Here is a 26812-nt window from a genome sequence, read left to right as displayed (position 1 = left end):
TGAAGTCGCTTTTGGTCATAGGTTTTATCTCAGTGACAGAAATAAACCACAACCGATCCTCTGAATTTCATCAGCTTTTCCTTCATCCTAAGGAAAAGTCAGCCTTTTTTTTTAATGCCACAATGGCAAGCTCACCTAAGGAGACTTGTATGACTAATCAGATATTTCCAAATATTTTTAGGTTAATGAAATGCACACCATGTGACCTGTTTTTCAAGAAAGTCAATGCGGAAACTTTTTCCAAACCAATTTTGGCAATTATTATTTTTTTTTCAGTAGAAAATCCCACTCAGTGGAAGTTAGTAAATGTTCGTTCCATCTGTGGTTTAATTTAGCAAGCACAGATTCCAGCTAAGGCAGGCGTTGGCAAAAATCTTTCGGCGCACAGTTTTGCAAACTGTCTTCCTTCTGCCAGCACAGTGCTCTGCAAATTGTACTTAAACAAGAGCAGCATGTGGCTGATTTCACTTTCATATTCCATAAATTGTCATCTATTTCCTAAAATCCTGTGCTCTTACAGACGCGGCCATCACCCCTTAATAAGTGTCTAGGTTTAAATATGTGGGACAACCTCTACCCACAAGGTCATCAGCAAAGTTGTGGCTTTCAATTGCCTCGTCACCGATAGACCTCAGTTCCTAGTACCCCACCATGACTTGCTACCACAACAGGTTTATTAATGTCAGGTTGGACCTCTGCTCAGGCTCAGAATAAGGATAGTGGCACTCAAGGTGTTTTCTTCAAACCAGCAGCAGCATCACCTGGGAGCTACCTGGAGATGCCACTCCTCATCCATGGTCTGTCGTTCTGCTCTGTAAATTAGAAACGCAAGCCCTCCAGGTGATTTCAGTACAGAATGAATGGCGCCTTCTGAATAAATACCCATGAACTTCTAGCCAGGCTTCCTCATGAAATCAGCTTTTACTTACACAGTAAACAGTTCCTCATTGTTTAAGTGTGCCATATCACCAGACGGTGTACCCAAATCAGCAGTCTTGTAAAAGCTGTCCAAACAGAAATCAGTACAGTGTTAACGTTGGTGAACTCCAGCCCCCTTTGCCAGGCATACTGAATATTATGATTGATGTTAAAATTTATTAAGTTTTACTGTACCATAAACAGAGTGAAGATCTTGTCTTTTGGGAACATTGACATTAGGAATTGCAGGTACTTGGTGTAACTCTTTGAACTGCTATAATGGATCTCTAGTTGTAAAGAAGAAAAAACACTGAAGCTGGATTTTCATAAGCTTAGACTATATTTTCAATCTCATGACTAAATGTATAGAAGAAACTATGTCTTTTTACAATTGGACATGATGATCAGATCATTTAATCTATATGAAAGAAAAGTGTGGCAGAGATTGCTTCCTGGTTGACCCAGTGTGCATTGCATAAATTCTCTCTAGTTTATCTTGGGTAATTAGATATATCTAAACTTTAATAGCTCCCACCTTTGTGGAAAAAAAAAACTGGAAAAAGACTCAGGGGTAATTCTGTCAATGGCCTTGCTCTGTAAGTCACCAAATCATCTCTCTACCAGTTAAGTTCAAACGTGTCCAGGTGCCAGAAAAATGACCTATAAAGACGTGTCTCTGCTTGAAACAGCCTTTTGTTTGCTTCAAAACAGAAAGGTAACAGATTTAGGATTTTATGTAAAAAGTAAAGGCCAAAATAGTTAGAATAAAAGAAATAGCCAAATAAAACACAGCCTATAACACCAGATGTAGCCCAAATTATATGGAGCGCTTCCGCAGGTGTTCCCAAAAATATTATTCACAGTGTAGTTGAAGAAAAGTGCTTCCTTATTTGCCTGATAAGACAAGGTTACTCATTATATACACTGACTTTCCTCTAAGCATCAGTGAAAATCATCTTTATGTACTATAATTACTGCTATGTATTTGGATCAATCTGTTCTTACTGATAATTCTTTGTTCATATTTATACTGCTATAAATATGGCTCACTCTATATTCCAAGAAACTACCCCCATATGACCAGAAAAACAAGCTATATAGTTGATGTTAGCAAATGAAAACCACAAAGATATGTAGTAAATGATTCTCCCGGCTGGAAAACAGCATGTGTCTCTTACTATTATAGGCCATATTTAAAATACCTCCATGCCTCCCATCTTTTCCTCCCTGCCAAACATTCCCATTCATCGCACTTTTCTCAGATTCCTGTTAATGAGATAGGATTCATCAATGGCATAGAAAAAAAGTGAATTTTTGTTCCTCAAGATATGATGTACAATGGAGGAAATAGCTTGTTTAAAACTCTGTATGCAGAAAATAGGAAATACTTGCACTGTCGAGAGGCACCGTGGAGTTTCTAAGATGTTTTATGTCCACAGTTATTTACTGAATACCTATTAAGAGATTGGGAACCTAAGAGAGGAATATAAGTATGAAAAATACAGATACATCACTTGGTGTTGTGTTTTTCATCTGGGTGAATGCTATTAAATACATATAAAATTAGAGAGTCTTACATTGTGGTAAGATACATTGAAAGACAGAAAATGTTTATAGAAATTAATAGTAGAGACAGAGTTTAGAGAAGGTAATCAGACAACACTACTCTGAGGCTGCATCATTTTCAGTAAGACATAAATCATCAAAGAGTCATGTATATGAATGTCATAGAGAGCATAAGGCAGATGAATATATGAACACACAAAGCGCATCGTGGCTCATTGAAGCATCATTGGCAGTAGCTGAATATGGCAACTGCCCAAATGCTCATCTGTCAGGGTTGCAGTATGTTGCATCCTACCTTTCCCCACCTCCATCCTCAAAATGGAGCTTTAAGTATCCTGGTCATTGTGAGTCCCGAAAATTAAAATGAGGTCATCCTGCAGTAGAATGGGCTCTTCCCCCACAGAGAGGATACAGAGAGTCATTTGAAAACAGAGGCAGAGATTTGAATGACATAACCACAAGTCAAGGAACACTGCACATTAACAGCTACCTCCAGAGCCTAGGAAGAAGCAAGGGTATTATACACAGAATCCGGGAGCTCAGGCCTGTTCATGCCTCCAGAACTATGGAAAAGCATGTTCTTTCAGCTGCTTGGTTTGTAGCTTTTTGTTATAGGACCACTATGAAACTAGCGCAAATTTTCATCTTATAAATAAAATGTGGAATATGCCTACAGTGGCATCCAGTTTTGCAACAGGCCAAACAGAATGCTGGTGTCCCAGAGCAGGGGCCTTGAAAGCAGGCCATAGAAAAGAAACCGGATGGGAATGATACCAAGCGGGGACTGGAGAGAGGCAGGCGGTTCAGAACTTCGGCTGTTCTTGCAGAAGATCGAGGTTTAGCTCCCAGAACCTACATGGCAGCTCACAACTGTCTGGAATTCTGTTTCCAGAGGATCTGGCCCCCTCTTCTGACCTTCAAAGGAACCAGTCATACATGTGGTACACTTACATACATGAAGGCAAACACTTATATAAATAAAATAAAAATAAGGAAATATTTTAAAAGGCTGCAGATATACGATTCCACAACTATGAAATGCCCAGAGCAGGTAGATGTGCCAAATGGAGGTCAAAATTTGCTGCAGGCTGTACTGGGGCTGGGAATTAACAGGAAATAAATTTGGGTATTAAAATGCTCAGAAACCAGATTTTGGTGACAGTGGCATGTGTTAACAGACTTGCTAAGAATCATTGAACTGCTCCCTTAAAACCAGTAAATTGTTAATATGCAAGTCATATCTTTTAAAAATTGTTCTTTTTTCAAGTGCTATAGAAACAGTAAGAAATGAAGCAGAAAAATGTTGTCTCTTTCCAGTCTTTCACAAGCCACAGTGGGCTAGAGAGTAGGCCATTCAGAGGGGAGGAAGAGGTGTTTTATGTAACAATTCTACAAGAGGGGACTTGTAGACAAAAGTTTCTATCCCACCTGGCTCTGCAGTCAGTCAGTCCCAAAGTAACACACAGAGGCTTATATTAATTATAAACTTTTTGGCCTATTCGCTCAGGCTTATTGTTATCTACCTATTACTACTTAAATTAATCCATAGTTCTTATCTATGTTTAGCCACATGGCTTGGTACCTTTTCTCAGTGCAGCATTTTCATCTTGCTTTCTCTGCAGGGACTCCAGATCCACACTCTAATAAGTAGAACTTTAAGGATGGGGAAATTGACATTTGACGAGCTTGACATTGAGTCTCTGCCCACACTGATGCTTAGAACAAGGTTATATGAGATACACTTACTCCTCACTATAACCTGCATAGAGTCATTAAAGAAACATGTTGTACATGTAATGACAATACTGAAAGATAAGATGGGCAAAGTCAATCACCTCTAAGACATCCTTGCCGCTAATATATTTCACCCTACTCTTTCATCTCCATTTTACGTGTGATACATTGCCATGCAAACTGTTTTGATTTCCTAGGAAGAAAAGATCTCCTCCTCTTAAGACAACTTTTTTTTTTTCAATTAACACCAGTCTCAGAGTATACAGCCACATGCACAGCACGAAAAGGTGTTAACGTGCTCATTGCACTCCGAGTCATACTACTGATATTTATGGGATGATGATTCAACCATACAGACGGTTTGTTAGCAAGTTCAGCAGCTGTGTGTGAATGCTGTTGTTAGTATGCGCCACCCCGTTACCCAGTCAGCTTTGTGCAAATGCTCAAAGGGAAGCAATCAAATGGAGGTGCAAGAGGAATTATGGCAGAGACTTGGCCAGAAAGGGGAAATAGCTTTATTTGCGAACAAGTCAAATGTGGCTTTGGTGTATTTACACTTACTTTGACAGTTTTATATACTGTGGTGGAGAAAGGTCATGGTAAAAGGTGAAGACTCAAGCCTTGAGTTTTAACTTTGACCATTAACTAGATATTGGTGGGACTAAAAACAGAGTGCTAACCCTTTTGAGATGACGGTCTCCCTTGTAAAAGGAAGAGCAGCTATCAATGGCAGCTGTACCCTTTTGAGGACTAAGAGTTGTCTCAATCCCTTGCTCTAAAAAGTCCTAACTGTGATCTTCCCTGGATGCACAGAAGTGTGTATTTGGGAACATCAAACTTAATGACCCTGAAAGAAGAGATGGCTCAGCAGTTAAAAGCACTTATTCTTGCAGAGTACCAAGGTTTAGTTTCCAACATGTACTTAATGGCTCATCACCATCTGTAACTCCAGTTCCAGGGGTTAGAGCATCTACTGACCTCCTTAGAGACCACACAAGCACGCTGCCTACATACAAGCACGCAGGCAAAACATTCACACATATAAAATAAATGAATCTAAAAAGATTCTTTTTAAGAACGGTGTGGAAGTCCTCTCAAAGTCCCTTCTAAAGCCAGATGTCCCTTTAGTCTAGGGAAAGAAAATAAAACCAAATAGCAACAGTGGAACTGTATTCAAGTTCACCTCTTGACAACAGCCCTCATGGCAAAACCAGCAACACTGTAAATATCTAACTCATAGTGCTGAGCCGTTTTTTTTTTTTCATGGACTGATTAGATCCTTGTGGTGCCTCTCAGTTTCTGAACCAGCACATGAAACATGTTTGCAAGATGAATAAAATCAGCACTCTTTGTTACTGCACCTGTGCCCATCCGTTTCCTGTTGTTACTCTTTTCTTCCGAAACCTTTCGTTCCCCCTTCCTCTGACTGGGGAGGGAGGGCCGAAAATGAGAGCTGAACTGAAGCGACCATTTGCTTTCCAATAAACTTGATAACCCCAAACTCTTTACCAGGACTGTTGAATCAATAATCATGGAAATGTCTGGAGATCAGAGAGAAATAAATGTATTAAACCTGTGGCAGCCTTACCTAATGAATCAAGATAGTATTGATAGGAAATAAATGGTATGTTTTTAGTCACAAAACATAGATTTTGTCTGTTGGGCTGTTAATGTGCCTATTGTCACACAGTCATCTTTCTAGATATGGAGATTATGACTGCAAGGGCAATTAACTACTTCATTGATAGGACAAGCACGTTCAAAAATTGCTGTTAACCATTTGCTGTGTGTTAACAACACAGAATGCTGCCTTGAATGTACTCATTTATATCCATTCAGATTGGCCACAGATGTGAATAAACACTGTGACCAGAGAATGACTCTGAGAAGTCACTATGTGGACACCCTAAAGGATGTATTTTAAAAGTGTTTATAATTAGTTTAATGTTTTTGAAGTGTATTTCCAAAGGGAGTGATATTCCTTCTGACTAGAAATATGTCAGTTCTTCCTTCCCCCACCCAGAGCAACCATTACAAAGTACTTCTCAGAAGCATGAAGAATCTTCTCCTCTGCAGGTGGTGTGAATGTGGTGATAGGAATTTTTCTCTCAAAGAAACTGGAGAAAGAGTTGGGGGTCACATGCTGTTAAGGAAGAACCTGTTTCAAATGAAGGAACTGAGTGTGCCTACCAGCGTATAGGAATACTCTATATTGACAGAAAACACTTATGTACATCTTGACAGAACCTCTGAGACTTGGTTTCTTTGTCTGTTCACAGGGGTAATGGGTGAATATGAGCCCAAAATAGAAGTACAGTTTCCAGAAACTGTCCCGGCAGAGAGAGGAACAACAGTCAAGCTGGAATGCTTCGCCTTAGGAAAGTAAGTTCTGCTTGTCCCTCCTCCACTCGCCTCTGGCACGAAGAACATTATCTTCAGTGCTCACAGTGATGGTTCCTGAGCTGTCTGAAAATCAAATCACCTTCCTCTTTGTAATTCTGTGCTTGCATCTTTGATTCTGTGCTCTTCCTATGGAAAAAGACAGGTAATGGCTCCAGAAGAATTGGACTGCCACGGCTGACACGGCCACAAAGGAGAGGAGGACAGATGATTCTGAAATTTCTTTCATTCTATTATTATGACCTATAATGTACATGCTGTCTAACCCACAGTGACAGGAAAACAATGGCCTTCATTTGAGGTACAGGCAAGCTGACAATTTGGAAAAACGGGGACTTTCATTCTGGGTCCCTTTGCAGAGAATACATAAAATTTTCCTTGAATTTCTTTTCAAATTGCCAAACTCTCCTCTCTCATTTGGATTCCCTTCTGCTCTCGCTGGAGACTGAGAAGAGCTGATATCTAAGAGTCTATTTTAGAGTGGTCTGAAAATTATTCACAACTTTATTATTCCATCTGGATTACACTTAAAAGAAGCGACTTGGAAAGCACTTAGACCTCCCAGAGAGGATCTGCCAGAGGGCATCGGAAGGGAAACACAGATCAGCTGGGGTTTTTATATGCCAGTAACCGACAGGAATGGTTTGGCGTCCACAGTGTAAACTGCCACCAGAAGGGAGAACACTGGGGCCCTTGTGGATTTTAATGGCCTGTGTCAGTGTTTTTGCCCAATCCCATCTAGACAGAAACCCATTCTTAATCCTGTCTGCTTTTTTTTCTGTGCCTAAGTATGGACAAAAGCAAGAACAAAACGAGTTCTTGCTCAGTCCTTGTCTCAGTGGGTATTTTGAAATGAAATGTCTTCTGTTTCACAGAAACTTCAGGCAACCTTTGCATTTCCCATTTTATTTTCAATTCTAATGGAATGATTGTTTTCACGTTGTGGCAGTGTCAGCCACAGCAGTCTTTGCTTTGGTGAGGTTTACCACAGCAGTAATTTTGTATCTCCTAAAAACTAACCACAGTGTATAAACTGTGGCTGAACGCTGTGCTGCCATGGAGAGCAAGCTGTCAGGCCACATGTACGACACGGAAAATGGCAATGATTCGCTGCTGAGAAGAAAAGTAGATTGCACATCTTGTGATGTGGTTGATCTTAAAACTTTAAAGTCTCTCTGTGAACCTAGGAAACAGCCAGGGAGACAGCAAGAGCAGGTGACTAGGTCGTCGAGGTCTATATTTGACAGTCTTTGCAAGATGACACTTTAAAAAACCCTCCCTGGAGAAAGCAAAATTCACATTGCTCACACTTCCAAAGGGACTATGAATTAAAATCTATTCACAAGGTTTGAATGGTGCTAAAATAAAAACAAAAGACACAAATTGGGTTCTTCAGATCCACACAGAAATGTTTGGATATGCATGTCGAGCTGTTGAAACATACCACTATTGCTCACTTAGGAGTAGAAGGCTGGTCTAAGGGCAGTTGTGTTTAAAAGCATGCATTAAGTATATATATATATATATATATATATATATATATATATATATATATATATATGCTTGACTGTAAAGGCACCCGAACGTAATGTGCTGCTGATGGAGCCCTCCTGCATTTTGAATCAGTGTCTGCCTAATGAACTTAAATTATTTTAAAACAAATATAGTAGATTTGATAGCTTTAATTTTTTTAAATACTATCTCAGTTTTCCCAGAGAAGATTGGCAAGTCTTTAGTGTAATTACTTCTCTGTGAGTGTTTTTGTGAAAAATAAATAAGTAAATAATTGTATCCCCTGCTAGGAAGCTGCAATCCTAAAAGCTGCGCTTAGCTTAAAAAACCACTCATTTGCAGACGGACTGCCCTCCTTGGCAATTTAAGACATGCTCCACACAGTCATGGCAAGAGGTTGATAGATGCCTGGAGAGTACATTAAGATGCCACAGGCTGTTCTTTTCTTCGTCTGGCTACTTTAATAATTGTTTTCACAAACCGCCTTCCAAATGGACCACTGGAAATCGGTGAGGTCATCAATATGCAAACGACAATAAGGACAACAACTGTGTTACCCAGATCAGCTTGTCATGAGTGAATTGCTCCTCTATGCCAGCAATTAGGTTGTAGTGTCCAGACTTTATGGGCTCATTACTTTTACTATCACTTGTTCAATATGTGGGTGTAACTTACAGTGTGGTATTCACATTGCTGGACCTAACATTTAGAAAAATGTATTGCTTCTGCTCTCTATTGCTGAATTACAGACTTGTAACAAACTGTTAATACCTTATTATCTCATGATTTGTGGGTTAGGAATCCAAGGAAGGCTTATCTGGGTGATGTTTTTGGTCTGTGTGATATCTCTGAGGGTCTCATGATGTGAAGCTGGCACATCAGTTGTTGGCGACCACAAAGACACACCGTTCACATTTCTCACATCTTGGAGGCAGGGTTGCGTGATGGGGCCAGTTGATTCCGTCATTAGACGAACCTCCATGGAACAGCCTCTGTGTGAACTTCTCACAGGTGCCTCAGAGAGTGATCCAAGAAAAAGAGCATGGAAGCTGTCTGCTTCTTAAAGCTTGAATCTAGAAATCAACTCTCTATCACTCCTGTCTATTGATTAGTCAGAAGGGCTAAAGAACCCAACAAGTTGAAGGGGAATAGACATGGACCTCTTTTCAGTGGGAGGGATGTATGGAAAGTTGTCTCCATTTTAATTCTACTACACATGTGCCTGAACATTTTATTTTAATAATTATAATTTAGAAAATCCAGATATACTAGAAAATTATAAAATTAACGTTTTAAAAATGCTGTTTTCGTTCGATGATAATGGTGAGTAGGGAGTCGATTACATTGTTTAATGGTAAGAACGTTGATTTTAAGAAAAATGTGAAGTGACTAATACTAGAGATATAGATGCTACTAATATAATGCTAACATAGGAAAGAAATCTGGGAAATCTTTAATGTGCTCTTGGCTTCGGAAACAATGGAAGGGGTTACCAGTGTAGATTTTAAAAAGAGACGAGGCTTTCTTTAATTTGGGTTATCCCATTTTATTCTATTAGCCCAGTCCCAACAATTCTATGGCGAAGAGCTGATGGAAAGCCAATAGCAAGAAAAGCCAGAAGACACAAGTCAAATGGAATTCTGGAAATTCCCAATTTTCAACAGGAAGATGCTGGCTCATATGAATGTGTGGCTGAAAACTCTAGAGGCAAAAACGTAGCAAAGGGACAGTTGACTTTTTACGGTAAGTTTTCAGTTTTCCTTATGATTTGCCATGCTACAGAACTTTTTCATATTAAAACTATGTACAGGCAGGTTTAAAGCTGGAGGGTTTTTTATTTGGTTGGTTGGTTGGATATGTTTTGTTGGGTTTTTTGTTTGTTTGTTTGTTTGTTTTGGGGGTAGGTTTTTTTTTGAATCATGTAGAATAGGATTAAGACTCTTGCTTTTCTATAAAATTAGCATGCCCTGACTGACTCTGGGTGTGGAGAATGCAGGTGGGGGTAAGGATGTTGAAGGAGCAGAGAGGAAGAAATTAAGCTGATGTGTTTAGGAGATGGATGGTAGTGTGAACACACTCCCAAAGGAGTCTATTTCCTGTTTTATCCCTTCCCATTGAGCTATAAGCCTGGCAGCCGAAATTGTCAGTTATTTGTGTGTGTGTGTGTGTGTGCGTGTGTGTGTGTGTGTGTGTGTGTGTGTGTGTTAATTGAAGCTCTGTGCTTCATTTGAATTTTGAATCGAGGCTCATCCTAATCCTTTATAATTTCTCCAACTCAGCAGCAGTTTTATATGGTATCACGAACGTATCAAAATGCACACTGTCCACATTTAGCTCTCAGAATGGACCTCAGAGTAGAGCATAAAAAATATCTCATTACGTAGATTTTTTTTTTATGTGAAGTTTCTCCTGTTCTGGTCAAACCATCTGAATTGACCCAAACATAATATAAGGGTCAAAATCTGTCCCACATCGTTCTTATCTAGTGGATCCTGGAAAGCTCCACAGGCTATTGATCTGAAATTCATAAAGGGGTCCACTGGAAATGTACTGAAACAAATTTAAGAGATGCCAATTTTTTGGTCTCTCTATTTTGGAGCTCACAGTGTAGATTAGATTGGCTTTAATTCTCAGTACTGGAATTAAATACATGTGCCACCATACCTGGCTAATAGCACATATTTCTATATATTCTTCCTACAAAGTCCTTTAGTTTTAAGATAAGCTAAGAAGCACACTCAGTAGTCATACAAATCATTTTAAAAGAAGATTGGGAAGCAGGGAACATATCCAACATCAGCCATTGACCTTCCTGTGCCCAGCTCTCAGCATTTTAGACTCACATACCCCTGAAGCAGCTGGTATGGCAAGATTCTAGAAAGTTCTTCGTAAAATGATCAGGACAACAGTAGCTTGGGAAGAAAAAGCCTACACTTTATTTGTTTGTCTTTCTACCTATATCAAATGAGAGATTTGATATTTGGTTTTTACTTTCTTAAATTAAAAAAATTTTGAGAGTTGGTGTTTTATTTGCTCGATTGAAATATATACCACAGTTAACTGGACACCCACAAGAGCCAAGGTTACATATTTATTTGGTGAGAAGCAATTGCCATGTATTTTTAACTGTTTAGAATTTACTTTTCTCACCTTTCTGATAATTATTTCCTTTATGTCAGGTAGCAACCACTTGAACTTAGTTAAGCAAAATGGACAACACTTTTATTTCTTCTTAATGAATAGACTTTTGAATTGGTGGTTCCTAAACATTACTTAACTTGCTCAATTAAGTGAATAAAGTTACTTCCACTTTCATGATTTCATTTTAAGGTGAAATGCTCACTTTCAGGATGCTAAGAAGGTGTTTTATATAGCCAAGGATTGCCATGGACTCTTCCTAAGGATTTGAGGTCCCCCACTCAGGAGATACAGCAATGTAGAGTTACTATGGTGAAGGACAGACCTTGTCATGAACCCCAGCCTTGTATGAAATAGGGGCTTCCTGGGGATCCTGCTCTAGAGATGAAAAATCACGGAGGAACAGTGTTTGCCTTTTAAATGATGCTGTCTACGGCTGTGCTTGGCAAAGGAGCAGAACAATTTTCCTGTTTTCTGGAGATAGCAGAATGTCACCACCTTGTCAGTCACTCTTGAGATCAGATCAGTTGACTTTCAGGACACTTGGCTATTGTATCTGTTTATTCTTTTGTTCTTCCTCAACTAGCATAACACTGATATTGTCTCCACTGTCACGAGAAGGCTTAATTATACAGAAGTGCTTGCCTATCATTTTTTTCTTTTCTTTTCTTTTTTTCTTTTTTTGGAAGGGAGAGGTTTGGTGTGTTCCCAGTGCTATGTTTATAATATCCAGCTGCCTTAATCTTCAAGTTAAATGAATTATTATAATTAAAATCACTGTGTAGTGTCCCCCAAAGGGAAAAAGTACCCCTAGTCACTTATCCAGGAACATTCTGCCTTTGTTGACAAGACAATTCCTTACAACATTAAGCTATGCTAGCTCAGGGATTAGAAACCATGGGTTTGTGCTTAGAAATCTGTATATACTCAGTTGTAATGAAAAACAAAATTTGCAGGAAAATGGGTGAATCTGAAACAAGGAGACTTGAAAATAAACAAAATTAGCATGTTCTCTGTCATATGAGAATACTAGTCTGTGGCATAAACATGCACAAATGAATATAAGCAGATATCTTTCACACATGAACAAGAAAGAAGAAGAGAACCTGGAAGATACTAAGAAAGAACCAAGGGTAGGGACATGAGGGAGAAGCAGAAACACAAACACAAACTTTTAGTACCTTGTAGACTTATTAAAAGCTAATAATCAAAAAGGAAAACCCGGAGAAGACGTTATTTTGTTGTTGTACCACGGTGTTGACCCAATTAGGAGCTCTGCAGTAACCGTCATGATAAAATGGATTTTTATCTCCTTGTTGCACTAAGAGAAGCATTTAGCCATTTTCAAAAGGCTGGCTGTGTAAAATCATATCACACTCTGCTCCCCTGTGAGAGCTCAGCAGAGGTACCTGATACTGGCCACTGCTACCGACCGCCATGTCCACATAGGCTAATGTGGACCACTTTGTCTCACCATGTATGAAGGTCTGAGGTGAGTTCAAACATAGAGCGTTTTATACTCCCTTATCTTGCTTATTTCTTTTACTCAGACCTCTACTTTGACAGGGAAGTCAACTTTAATCTGCTCTTTCAGACATTTTTTTTTATTGGCAAGAAAAAATCTTAAAAATAAATCTGTCTTCAGATGTAGAATGGTAAAATTTGTTACCTGGGGCAGGACTTTTCCCATATGACCTTAATATGTTATTCATTTGTTTAAAAGTATGTTTATGTGACCCTCCTATGTAGGGGGCCATTGCTATATAGTAGGATGCTAGAAAACATTTGCCCTCAAGAACCTGATATTTCACCAGATATTAGCAGATTAAGTACTCAAAGAAATCAATAAACTCAACTATTTCAGGTTTTAGAAAGAATACAAGAGAAAATAATGATAGCCCTTGGTTATAAAGAAACTGGCCACAGGGAAAGTCTCCTAAGATAAAGGAGTCAGGGAAGGCATGTATAATATTGACCCCTGAGCAGAAATCCCAAAGTAAAATAAGAGATAGCTTTCCACGGGGAAGCTCATTCTGGGCAGAAAACAGGGAGAAGGCACAAAAGCCCCGAGGCTGACAGCTGTACAGCAAGTTTGAGAAGCAGGGAAGAAGTCTGTGTTTCCACATCACAAGCACCAAGATAAGATGGTAGGGGGAGGAGTCTGTGTTTCCACTTCATAAGGACCAAGGACAGACATCTGAAAGAAAGAAAGGTAGGGCCAGTCAGTTCCTTGTAAGCCAGGTGGAGTTTAGGTTTTATTCACAATTTGTGGGAGAATATTAAGTGGCAAAATGATTCCGTCTGATTCGTACTTCTAAGGAGGTGGTTGCTTTATGAGGAGTAGGTGTTTAAATCACAAGAGCAGAAAGGACAGTGAAGCAACCATTTGTCCTGTCTGTAGGAGACACATTCGTGGCTGGGACTTGAAGGAGGAAGAGAATTAGAGACACAGATATATTTTTGGAGTCAGAGCCAGTGGGGCTTTCTTATTTCATTCCTCCAACTACCCATTTAGAGAGAGACTGACTCCCAAAGATATTAAAGTGTGTGATTAATGTTTACACATTGAGAAACAGAACTGGATTCCAAACGCTGTGCTAGAGGTTCTGAAGTTTCAGTGTGCATCAGGTTAAATGGGAAATCTTAAGAAAATACCGAATATTGGACCTCGTACATGTAGGTTTTGATTTGGTAGATAGGAAATTGCATTTCAGTTAATTTCCCTGGCGTACTGCTACTGCTGATGCTTGTGTGGGGACCACATGGTAGGGACCATGGCTCTGTGAGATTGTTTCCAATGTCATGGTGAGACCCAAGATTAGATTACTTGTAAAAGATTGTTACTGTTGTTCTGGAAAACTTCTATCTTGGTGTCCCATAAGGCACCGCAGTCAGTCTACATATACCAAGTCCAGTCAAAGACCTAGGTCTAGTAGTTTCTTGTAGAGAGGAAAGGGAAATGAGAGGTGTGTGTCTTTCACTTGGGAACTGCTCATCGCTCCGCCTGCTGATCTCTGGAGTCAATCCTCTTTTGTACAAACATACAGATAGAATTACATCCTCATCTCGAAGAACAAAGAGTCTGATTGTGCCTTTTGCACACTTTCTCCTCTGGTAATAATTGTTACACTCATCACTAAGAAACTGAGAAATTTCATATCACAATAAAAATTTATTTCAAAGACTCTAATAAGCCTTTTTTGGAAGAAACTATTAAGTCCATTCCTTTGATTTTACAAACAAAACAGAAACCTAGGGACAAACTATTATTTTCCCAAAGATAACACACTGTGTGGAATCTGACTACTCCTCAAACTGCTCCTGCCATATGATATGTGCTGTTGTTGCTCCCAGTTCACTGTTTTGATAAAATACATCAGGGATCCATCAGTCAGTCATCCTTGTATACTCTCTGTAACCAATGAATGTCATAACTGAACACTTCTGGATAAATGTTGGACCTTTTTGCTTTGCTTTTGTTGTTGTTTTATTTTGTTTACATTGGTCTAATTTATCACTGAGTTGAAAAGGAGCTCTTTTAAAAAAAACTGTTCTTCAAATTTCTGTAAGCTGTTTCTAGATTTTTGTGTGTTGCAGCCCTGTGACTATAAGGGGAAAACTGTGTATGACTGTACTCTAAGGGGTATGAGAGTATGGGTGAGGTCATCAGGAAGTGATTACAGAAGCATTTTGTGCACAGCTTCTTAATTCCTCATAGATGTACTATGTATATGTGACAGCCAGATAATATTCAAGCCTGCAAAATGGCTTAGAGGACAGAGTGACCAGAAGATGAACACAGCAGTTAAGGTGATTTCACAGTACAGCAATAACTGCTTAATTGTCCTAGGCAGAACTCATACAGGGACCCTCAGTTCCCCCTGGGTGTCACATAAAGTACAGCCCATGAGTTTGGTTCCTTTTCTTGCATCTAATGACAGCAATAAATTTAATCACTACAGTTTTTCAAGGAGTGGGCATCAAGAACATGCTGTAAGTAACAGGGAAATAATGTAGAATGGGGATAGAAGCTTCTCATGCCAATAGAAGTGGCAAACCACAAACCAAAAATAGTATGATGAAACATAATTTTAACCTCTCTATATTGCCACAGAAGAAAAAACATACTAAGTATATTTTTTACTCATTAAACTTAAAATGCAAGTTTTGTGTGAATGGATCCATTCATCTAATGGGCTATCTTACACTTCTATTGTCAAGTTTTCAGACTGACCGAAGAATCACTGAACGTCTCAAATCTGTATTTATGGTGTTTCAGTCCACCAATATATCTATCATGTTGTAAGTTAAAACTGAGAATTTGATTTAGCATATCATTTATTTTTAAATGACCAGAAAACAATGCATGTTTAGATGATGAATATATTTTAAGAAAATGAATTCAATTTTTTCCAAACCAAACCATTATGAGCAAGGGTTCAATTTGTATTTTTGTAATCCTCTTTAGCATCTGTTTTAGCTTAAGAAAACTAGATTGTCATATGTATTTCCATGTTCATCCTGCTGTGATATGTTGATTTGATTGAACAATATGAAGAAATCTGGTCTCACAAACCACAGATATGTGGTTTGAACAGTAGAAATTCATGGATGCTGTATGGGGATTCTGGATCCACAATGTTCCGGGGGTGACATTTTGAGTATCATAGGTCCAGATGAATATTCCCAGTGTCATTGGCAGATAAGACATAATTTTAGGTCCTGTGGCTAAAGAAGAGGCCCTGGAGCAGAGCAGATCCCTCTCTTTCTGGGATCCAAACATCCCTAGGCCTCCTGATAGCATGGTGTTGATGCCACTTAACTTGCCTGTTGGTGTTTGTGTTAGAAGTATTATGCCTCATGTGATGCTGGTGAGAGTCACATGTAAGTGATGTGTATTGCTGGTTGTATTGGGAATTTATGATGGTCTGAGGAGGGGAATGAATTTAGCACACTCAGAGCAAGTTCAGACAAACATTAGGTCACAGCTTAAGTAAATATGAAAAGAAGGAATTAATTCCAGTTAGAGTCTAGTCATAGGTTAATGTCGGAGTGTAAATGGCCTTAGTCTATCAGTTCTAAGGCTTTTTAAATGGTGGAAATAGTGTGATTTATTTTTTTTCTCTCTAGCTCACTTATAAAGTCATGAATTGTCTATAGCATCCCTGGGAGGAGAAGGGAAAATATGTACTTTTATAGTTGTCATGTATGGCCTTGGTTAGTATTGCCATTTCCCATGATTGGTCTTATACCCATGCACAAGAATACCACTAATTCAGCTGAGTGAGTAAAATCAATTTATCCATCCATCCATAAATTAATAAACAAATAAATGATTATGAAGGAGAATAAAAAGTTTGTCAGAAAATATGATAGGGGTTCTGGAAGGGGCTGGAGGGAAGAAGTTAGGGGCAGATATTATCATGGTGCATTGTATGGAATTTACAAAGAATAAATAAAAATTAAAATTATAAAAGAGAAATAATATAGTAAATGACACACAGTACTTAGTGAGTTCCAAATGAGGAGGATTGAAGTTTGAAGGACAGAGGGATTCTTGAGGACATACACTGCAGAGCAAAATGTTTGTTAGGAGATGAAATGAAGGAGAGTGGTCCTGAAAACAAGATGGTGTAAACAAAGAAACAGAGCAGAAACTGGCTTACTATTATAACTAATGACGAAGAAAACCTATCTTCCAAGAACTTAAGATTCACTGGCTGAGGAGAAAGTAAGAAAATTGGGTGAGAGCAGATGGCAGATGAGTTTAAACATTAGCCCAAAGATATAAAATAATGGTGATGGTCTCTTAATGAGTGTCACATTGACAGCGGGTGAAGCATATTTACAGACCCCATCCAGGAGCTCCTATACACATGACTTTCTGCAATCATATTTGCTTTCTATGTTAATGAATACCTATTAACAAAAATATGCCCACTATGACTTGCCTTCTAGGGCATCTTCACATGTTCAACTGATGTCATTACAATATCTTATATCTATGCGTGTTTTGCTTGCACATATGTCTGTGTACCATGTTGGGATCTAGTATCTGCAGAGGTCAGAAAAGAACATCAAAAACCCCTAGAACTGCAGTTAAGGATGACTATTTGCCACCGTGTGGGTACTAAGAACCAAACCCAGGTCTTCTGCAAGAACAACAAGTGTTCTTCACTACCGAGCCATCTTTCCAGCCTCACACCATGGTGCAGTTTTATGTTTGCTTGTCAATGTTATCTGCAAAAGTGTTGGTTCTGCCCTTATCAGAAAAAAAATCAGTCGGGTCTTATACAAAAATAAGAAAACCATTAAAAAAAAGAGTGTGTGAATAAGGGAAAAAAATAGAAAACCACAAGAGGTATGAATCCCATTTGTTTAAAAAGTACTGTATAGGGCTAGAAAGATGGCTCAGCAAGCAAGAGCATGCACTGCTCACACAGAAGACTTGAATTCAGTCCCCAGCTTCCATATCTGGAGTATCTAAATACATACAATTCTAGTTCCAGGGGAATCCAATGCATCTGGCATCCGGGGAAACCTACATTCACATGCACATTCAACCTCCATCATCACATAGACACAAAACTGAAAATAAATTTTAAAACTTTACAAAGCAATGTGAAGGCAAGAGTTCATGTACGAAAGTCAGAGGGAGTTTTATAGAGTCAAGTGTTCGACTTTGTATCGTTCAAGAAGAAAACATGTGCTTCTAACCTCTGTGCCCCAAGCTCTTCTTGTAGTTACAAGACCTCACTTCAGTTCAGTGTTTCTCAACATGGGTGTGGTTAGTCATCAAGTCATATTTTACATAAAATGTGACAAGAAATGTTCAGTGTTTTAAAAAAATAAGTCTGAGGTTGAATTCACTCTCTTCTGAGACCCCCTAGTCCTTGGAGAACTCATTTTGAAACACTATGAGGGAATGACAGCCATTGTAGTGTGGGTACTAGGTGGACACCCATCACAGGTGAAAAAAGTCGAACTTGTCTGACATCTTGAAGCACAGTGTAAGTGTCCTTTTGGTATATATGTAAATTGAATATCTGGGATTTATAAAAAATTGTTTATAATTCTAAATTATATATTCAACACTAATGGATGATTAGTTCTACCTAAAGCAAATACTGGGGACATTACAGTTAAGGTAAATTGAACCTATCTTCAAAATTTTACTAATAGTGTTAAGAATGCTAGGAAGCATATATATGTAGATGGCAACGTAAAACTGAGTAAATCCCCCCAGACTCGTAAAGCTTACTACAAATAAAAGCAATGCTATAGCCAGGCCTCTGCATTTCTTGGAAATGACTCATCTTTTCTAAGATTGTTGAACCATTAGAAATAATTACAAATATCTATAGGTCAAATTTGCAAAAGTTACTTAAAGAATTTTGCCTATGATGCCCTTTCTCTTAGATATATAAAACTCCAAGGTCTACGGCCAAGTCCTGCTCATGTTTTTGTGAGAAATTTCTGGTTTGGGGGAATGAAAACAGCTAGATATGTCTGAGAATTGTTTGACCCCTTGAGTTCAAATTATATTTGCTTGAAATAGAAATTATTATTGGATAAGAGGTTTGTATGGCTCCAGTGGCTGGAATATACAAACCTTGATTTAGGTCATTTCTGGCAGTTATTGAACAAAAGATTGAAATGAATAGATTGTTCATCTGTCAAAAGATGAACAGTATGACAGGGTCAAATCCTAGCACAGCTATTTAATCTTATGTTTGAACTTGTGTATTGAGACTAGATTTAGGAATGATTCTTCTGTTTTAAGTGTTAAAGAATGCAAAAGATCAAAACAGTGATTTCTTTTTTGATATGAGTTTATTTAATTTTGTTTGATGTGTGAGCTCAAGAAAAGAATATTAAGGAGTTGTTATAAAGTAGCAAATCTTACATGAGGGCTTCAGTGAGTTGATATGTAGGCCATGGAGTTGAAAGTTATCATGAATTTTGATAGCACATGAGAAGTACCATCCACTCTAATGCATTATACAAATGATATCCAATAAAATGTACCAAGCCAAAATGTTTGCCATCCAAAGATTTTTAACTTAGTGACCCCAAAGCATATAGGTACCTGTGAACCATCTCTACCAAGCATTAGATTTTGTATAGAACAGAAGAATCACCCAATTATAATAGATGTGATTCATCCAACATAAATAAGTGTGAGTGAAGACAGTGGTGATGTGTGGTTTTGAACTATAGGTTATCAAATGACACATTAAAGTATAAACTATCTCATTCTTGGCCCTCGTATAGCAGATTAATCTGTGTGTGAATGTGAGTGTGTATGTGTGTGCATGTGTGTGTAAATCAGAAGTGAGCCTCAAGTATCGTTCCTTGAGATGCCACCCACCTGGAATTTTAAGAGAAGACTTCATTAATTTAGTAAAGCTGGCAAACGTGTTGTCTAGTGAACCCCAGAGTTATGTCTATCCCTGTATCTAATTCAGGTAAACTAGCTGTCCAGTGAACCCCAGAGTTATGTCTATCCCTGTATCTAATTCAGGTAAACTAGCTGTCCAGTGAACCTTAGAAATATGCCTTTCTCCTCCTCCCTGTGTTGGGATTGCAGCCATGTGCCACCATGCCCAGTCTGTATGGTGGACTCTAAACGTTGAAGTCAGTTCTTCATGCATGTATAGCCAACACTTTCCCAGTTAAGCTATCTCTCTACTCTCAGTCACTCCATTCTTCAACTCCCTGGTTTTCTAGGTTTCTATGCAGTTATTCACTTTAAGAGGCGTGTATTTAGATTATGTTAATTTAGCTCTTCTGATTAGATTTCATTTTGAAAGCAAAGAAAGTACCTGATGATGCTTGTCAGACACCCAATTAGTTCAGTATTAGGCAAATTAGTTGTGAGTGTCACCTCTGCCAGGACAAATTGTCCATTCTTGTCAAGTCCCTTGACCCCATTGCAAGAGAAAGAATGAGACTTCAGAGTGTCTAATTAGTTTGAAATGTGTAAGATTATTCAAACTCTTTTCAAAGCCCTCCTTTCCTGCCCCCTTGCCTTTGTGAGATGGTAAGGTTTGGCTTCCAGCTTTCTATAGTTTAGAAAAAATGAGCCCAAGTGTTTTTGGAAGTGGTTGACATTGAAATCTGTCTCTGCAGGTGTTTATGAAGTTTACTGCTTTAACTGCAACTTGACATTGCTTCCAAGTTACATTTGTCCTTGCTTGTTTTGCCTTTTCTTTCCAAACTCTTTTTCAGAAGTTTGCTCTTGTTAATATTCCACAGATTTCTGTGCCTTTCTTGTTTGCTTTGTTCCCCCGGACTCTGCAGGGGGTGAATATGCTGCAGGTTGAATGTGTATCTGGCAGGCTAAGCCATTAGTCCTAACGGAGCTGCACACAGGCGTCTCCCAGTAGAGCTCTGGGAAGATATTACCCCTTGAGCTTCCCTTCCCATTAGCAGCGGGATGATAGAGGACAGCAGCCAACTTGCAGCTCTTTCAAAGATGCAGGTTATAACCCTTCATTCAAGCTAATGCTTGTTGATGTTGTAACGTTTTTTTGAAGTTGACCCTTTTGGCCTCGCCTCTTAAGCAGCCATGCATCATCTCTATCAGGAAAGGGTTTGCAAAATTGTGTTTTGCTCTTTGAAAAACATGGAATTGCTTGTGGATGGAAAAGAAGAAAACAGCATTTAGTCAAGGACCTAGAGACCTCTGCTGGTTAAGTGACTTACTGAGTGTTTTTCTATTTTTGTTTATTATTCAGAGGGTAAGATACACAACTTAGCCTTCACATTACCAATTTTCCTTTGAATTAAATTATCCATGACTTGTACCTTCACTGAATGGGTATACAGAGGCCAAGTCGGCTAAAAGACATGTTAGGAATATTGAGTAATATCTTCTGATTAATAATGGTATCAACTCTGGTTATTGAGTTAACATCAGTAGTTATTATCCTGCAGAAATGCCCCATGAACGGGTAAGGCTTCAAATCACAGCTGCGGTGATTTTCCACAGGACTTTTAGCAAAAAGTCTTCTACCAATAAATATAACCGAGAAGACAAAAGCATTAACTGTACTGTAGGCAAGAACTGATATGTATAAATATTTTCATGAAATATTGGCTATTCTATAATATATAAAATAACAAAATATGCCTTAAATGGAAGCATGAAAAACATGGTAAATGTGGATGATTGAGGTAGTATTCAGTATTATGAAATGTGATAATTAAATGCTTCTTGAATTTCCTTGTAGCTAGAATTTGATTTTCTAAAAGAGCTTGGTAATTCCAAGACTCACTCAAAAATGTTGACTTTAAGGATCATACAGCTAACTTTCTTCCAGTCTAATAATAGACGACAATATTAGTAGTAGTAGTTATTATTATTATTATTTGAAATGACAACAATTATTCATCATGGACATATCAGGGCTACAGATGTGTCTATGTAACCTATGGGAATGAAATATGTTAGTAAGAGGTGAGTTAAACTGTTCTAATGGAAGAAAACTCAATGTACAATGGCATAAGTAAGTTCAATCATCTCAAGTTATCTTTTCAAGCATAAGCAAGTAGTCGACACTATTGCATTGCTTTGCATTGCAATATCATTCAAGGGTCATGATATTTCCAAGCCCATTAAAATTTTTTACCACTTTCCAATCAAATGGGCAAGGCTCTAGAACAAGAGTCTGAGGGTGTCCTTTCTACTTTCACTAGCGACCAACTGGAAGGAACCTAGTTCATGGTTACTTTTTAATGAAAAGAAACCTTGGGAAACTGTAGGTATGAATTCATGACCTCATCCAAAGGTGGTTCAATGATCCTTAAAGTTTTCTCATATTAAAAGCAAAATAGTAGCAATTCTTAAGTGACAAGAATAATTTAACCCATTGTTAATAGAAGTTCTATCAATTCCGTCTTCAGTGATTAAAAAGGTCAAGAAAATGGCTCAGAAACAGTATTCAGAAAGGGTATACATTCTCCTTAAAATTCTTCTTGCCCTTATTTGTATGTCATTTGGAAAAAAAATTTAATTAAAAGTCCATTTTAATCTTTAATTGCTTAGAATAAAAAATTGACTCTGCAGTAAATTTATGCCTCCTTGTTTTTTGTACTGTTATAGCTCAGCCTAACTGGGTTCAAAAAAAATAGATGATATCCATGTGGCTATGGAAGAGAGTGTCTTCTGGGAATGCAGAGCAAATGGGAGGCCCAAGCCTACCTACAGGTGGCTAAAAAATGGTGACCCACTGTTAACACGGGTAAGTAAATCGGTGGTAATTGTGGCAATTGTGTCTTAATGTAATACAACGTTTAATGTGGGCTCGTTGCTATGGAAACAGAAAACTCTTGAGTTGTTTCCAAAATAAATAATAAGCAACTAAATTCCATTAAAGGTATAAAAAGTAAAAGTGAATAGGTTGATAGAAAAAATTATAAATAAATCTTCTTAAACTTCTATAGCAGACCTTTGTAGCACAGATTAACACTGTGGTAGCTCTACACTAAGAAAGCCACACAGAATGTCTGGGATTTTTGTGGCTTTGCTAAGACATGTAGAAAGAGACATCACAGCATCTACTTCAAGAGAAGGAGTATTGAAAAGTCACAAGGATGATCAGCAAAATGCAATGTGACTCTCAAAAAGAAGTCGGAGGAATAATTATGTCCAATTCAATTTTCTTTATTGTGTTTTTCCTGCGAAATATCAAATGTTACCTGGAATTTAGAATTTTCTTCAGCATTCACATTGAGAGTCAGTTTTCATGCTCAGATTTCTTTCCTGCATAGTCAGCCTAGGAAAGAAAAACTCTCTGCCCTGGGCAACTGAGAAAGGGAATAATTTCTTCTGATCACCCCAATCTCATGGTCGCCCTCAATTCCCTGGAAGACTCCTCTGATTCATCATTCCCTCCATTACAAAAGTCAACAGATTGCTCGTGTGCAGATTCCCAGTCACTTGGCATTTCCCTCTCTTTATGAAATGTGAGGTCACAAGGATGCCTCGATCATAGTCTAATAAAGTATCCATTCAGCTAGATAGCAGTTTTTAAGAAGACAAGAGTTTTTACTCTAAGTTTTTGTGTTCACTGGAGTGTGTGTGTGTGTGTGTGTGTGTGTGTGTGTGTGTGTAAGAGGGGGGAAATCCTTAATGAAATATAGATTGATACTAAAGTTGCATGACTTCAGTTTGACACATGAGAAGGTTCTCTTGTCACATATACTTACTATCTTTGGTTCTGCCACCTTGACTAGTAGCAGATCATGTAAGTGTAAATAATCATGATGACAAAAATCAAGCATCCGAACATTGATTTATTTTTGAAACAGGTTTTCACTCTGTATCTCTGGCTAGCCGAAAACTCACTATATAGATCATCCTGTCTTCAAACTCAAGAGACCTCTCTGCCTCTGCAGCCTAGTGCCAAGATTAAAGGCATGTGCCTTTACCAGGCCACCATGCCTGGTAGAATATTGAATTATTAGTCCTATTCTTTTCTGGTCAATTCATCAGGCGCTAAAAATTTGTGTAAGACCGTTTGAGATAATAACCTATAAACCCTTAAAGGACTTAAAGGTCTAAACTCTAAATGATAAATTTGATTGTATATTCTCCCCTTTCCCCAGTTAACATAATGTCATAGATTAAAAACCGCTCTTTCGCTTTCAAGGTCAAGTCCACTTATTTATAGGGCATATTCATCTGAACGACTTCACTATTAAATCAACACGAATGCAAGAGAATCCTACAATTTAAATTCCATTTACCAACTGATACGCTACTGGTTCCACTTGCCATCTGACCTGGCACAGATTTACTTGACAAATAAACAGATCATGTTAATGTAAATTGCTTGTATGATGACTATTTTCCTCCCGTTAGGCCCTCTTGACGTAGCATGTAGCAAAATTGCCTTAAGCTCTCAGCTGTAGAAGGTCACTATGTTTATACTCCTCTTTTCTTTCACAGGACAGAATACAAATCGAGCAAGGAACACTCAACATAACAATAGTGAATCTCTCAGATGCTGGCATGTACCAGTGTGTGGCAGAGAATAAACACGGAGTTATCTTTTCCAGCGCTGAGCTTAGTGTAATAGGTGAGTCCTTACAGTGGAAAGAAAAAAAAAAATAAGGGGAAAAAAACCCACAACTCTTTAAGTGACTAAAGTAGTAGGTAAATTTGGCAACCATAAATGCTCATTCCTAGAGAATGTATCAAGATATCTTAAGGTCTGAGAAAGTTCTAGAAGCAAGTCATATAGCCTCCAAGCAATGGGAAGAGACCACTTTCTAAATGGGCCTCCTCTGTGCTTACAGCGGCTAGCACAGCTCCCTCGGCACTTGCTTTTAATTCCTCTACAGATCTTCTTAATTGAATTAGGTTTCTGAAATGGATCTGCTGAGATCATTCTGTTTTGATGCGACTTCAACTTGGAGGGAGAAAGCTGAGTTGGTTTGGAAAGACTAATTTGAACACGTTGGAGAGTGACCATTGTTCTTCCATGTCTGAACTTTTCAGACTGTGTGCTGGTGGTCTGCTGATGTTTCTCTATCTTCCCTTTGGAACTGACCTCTCTGATCTACATTTCCACCATCTTATCTTTCACAATGTTTTTGTTTTTAATTATTAATGACTTAACTCACGAATTCATTTTCTGAAACAATCTCTCAACTCCTTTATTCACTAAATATCTTCATTTATTCTTATATTCCTTTAGTGCTTATCAAATGCCAACTGTGTTCTTCAGTGTTGGACTTGGTGCTGAGGATGCAGTTTTCCCACAGATCAATGGAACACACTGCTCCTACCTTTCAGGGCTTTCTGTCCCATTTTCCATACCCCAAGATGACTTCCTCATGTAGTGATTGCAGGCTCTATACCTGGATCAGTCCTCCCATTACCGACTTTTGTGTTGACTGTTATTTGATCCTTAATAACAGAGACCAGGAGTATATTATACTTTGATATGATCATTCCTTTTTCTCCCACTGCATTTTAATCTCCCATGATGCCAAAGTTCATAATTGTATCCTCAGGGCTGAATAAGTACATAATAGGTATTCAATAAATACTGAATGAAGAAAGATGGTCAGGGAATGAGGAATTTAAGATATCCTTTCAGAAAACAGATTCATGTGCAAGTAAATGGATGATTAAGTGATTGGTTAATCTAATCTATGGGTATTTTTTTAAGTCCGGAAAAGCATATATCCATAGAAAGATTTTTAATTTAGCTATTACTACTGGAAAAGTAATATAATGCCCTAAAAGCACCAAAACAATTATAAACTATTTCACCAGCACCATATTTTTATTTTTGGTTATCCAAGACAGGGTTTCTCTATAGCTTTGAAACCTGTCCTGGAACTCTCTCTGTAGATCAGGCCGGCATCAAACTCACAGAGATCCACCTGCTTCTGCCTCCCGAGTGCTGGAATTAAAGGCATGTGCCACCACTGCCCAGTTCACCACCACCTATTTGAAAAGGTATAAGCAATAGTTTTTGACTGGCCATAATCTAAGGAATATGAGGAAAACAGCAGAGAACTAGAGTAATTTGCATACCTAATAGCCTTTCTAGTCTCTAAGTCCTGACTCTCCCACTTAAGACTGTCCTCCGTGACACCCGTGTAGATCTTACATCTGGAAGTTTATCAATTTCAAATTGACTATCTTCCAACGTCTGCAAAGGAAGGAAAAGTCTTCACAGCGATTCTTCCTGTTCTCTCTAGGCTAGACCAGAGTCTTGTCCAAAGCAAAAGTTACTGAAAGTTAAAAGAGCCACACAAGTTGTGTACAGCGAGCCTCAGAGAAGTTCACAAATACTTCATTGTCAAGACGTAGTTATATTCCCAAATCCCCACCTTGTAATGCCATTCACTTGGGTGCTGCAACTTCAAGTCAAAATTTGTGAAAGCACAGGCACCTTCCAGTCAGAGTCTAAGGAGTGAAGATTAAAAACTCCTATGAAGTAATTTGCCATCCTGATTGCAGCCACATTTACCATGAGCACCATAGTGACATCTCAGTAAGGACACAGGCCAGCCTAGCACTGGAAACAGGAGGATTGGTAGGAGCCAAGGGAGGGGAGTTTGGCTGATAGGTAGGACCAGGCATCTGAGCCCTGCACAAGTCAGATTTGACAAATACAGACAGAAAAAGACCAATACGCCAAACCAGAGTACAATGGCCTGAAATCACAAGGTACCCAAGATGATTCCCTCTGAATATAGAATCCTAAATATCTTTCAAAAAATTGATTCATGTGCTTAAAGAATAAATTGGCAGAATTTAGCAGGAGATATAAAGCTGAAATAGTATTAATGAACAATTTCAGAAACTCTTAAAGGACAGATTTACAATCCCATCCTTAAAAGCCCATTTTTCTTTACAAATCTATCACATTATGTAGTTTGAGTTAATTTCAGGGCATTTCTGTGTTGACTGGGGATTCCCTAAAGTCTCACTCAAGGGAGAAGATATTTGTTCTTTAAAAATACAACATAGATAGATATTGCTCAGCTGTAGTAAACTACAGCCGTCTTTTGTTCCACA

General features: G+C 38.4%; 2 protein-coding genes across 7 annotated transcripts in view; both read left to right on the top strand.

The window, feature by feature from the left end:
• The window catches only part of LOC125403250 (contactin-4), an 814028-nt gene extending 791514 nt beyond the window's left edge, over window positions 1-22514 (top strand). The window contains exons 9-11 of the mRNA XM_085686814.2: window positions 6498-6600; window positions 9689-9873; window positions 22376-22514. Coding sequence (XP_085542940.2) covers window positions 6498-6600; window positions 9689-9873; window positions 22376-22404 — 317 coding nt within the window. The 3' untranslated portion in view covers window positions 22405-22514. The remainder of the gene's footprint in view (window positions 1-6497; window positions 6601-9688; window positions 9874-22375) is intronic.
• The window catches only part of LOC148122650 (contactin-4), a 181878-nt gene continuing 177441 nt past the window's right edge, over window positions 22376-26812 (top strand). For all 6 annotated transcript variants that reach the window (XM_087904458.1, XM_087904456.1, XM_087904457.1 and 3 more), the window contains exons 1-2: window positions 22376-22514; window positions 24224-24353. In XM_087904458.1, the coding sequence (XP_087760584.1) occupies window positions 22422-22514; window positions 24224-24353 (223 nt within the window). In that variant the 5' untranslated portion in view covers window positions 22376-22421. The remainder of the gene's footprint in view (window positions 22515-24223; window positions 24354-26812) is intronic.

This window comes from Myodes glareolus, chromosome 3 (genome assembly GCF_982192425.1).
Source record: "Myodes glareolus chromosome 3, mMyoGla1.1, whole genome shotgun sequence".
In the NCBI taxonomy this organism is placed as follows: Eukaryota; Metazoa; Chordata; class Mammalia; order Rodentia; family Cricetidae; genus Myodes; species Myodes glareolus.
Note: the sequence above shows the minus strand (reverse complement) of the source record. Positions and strands in the feature narration are given on the sequence as shown.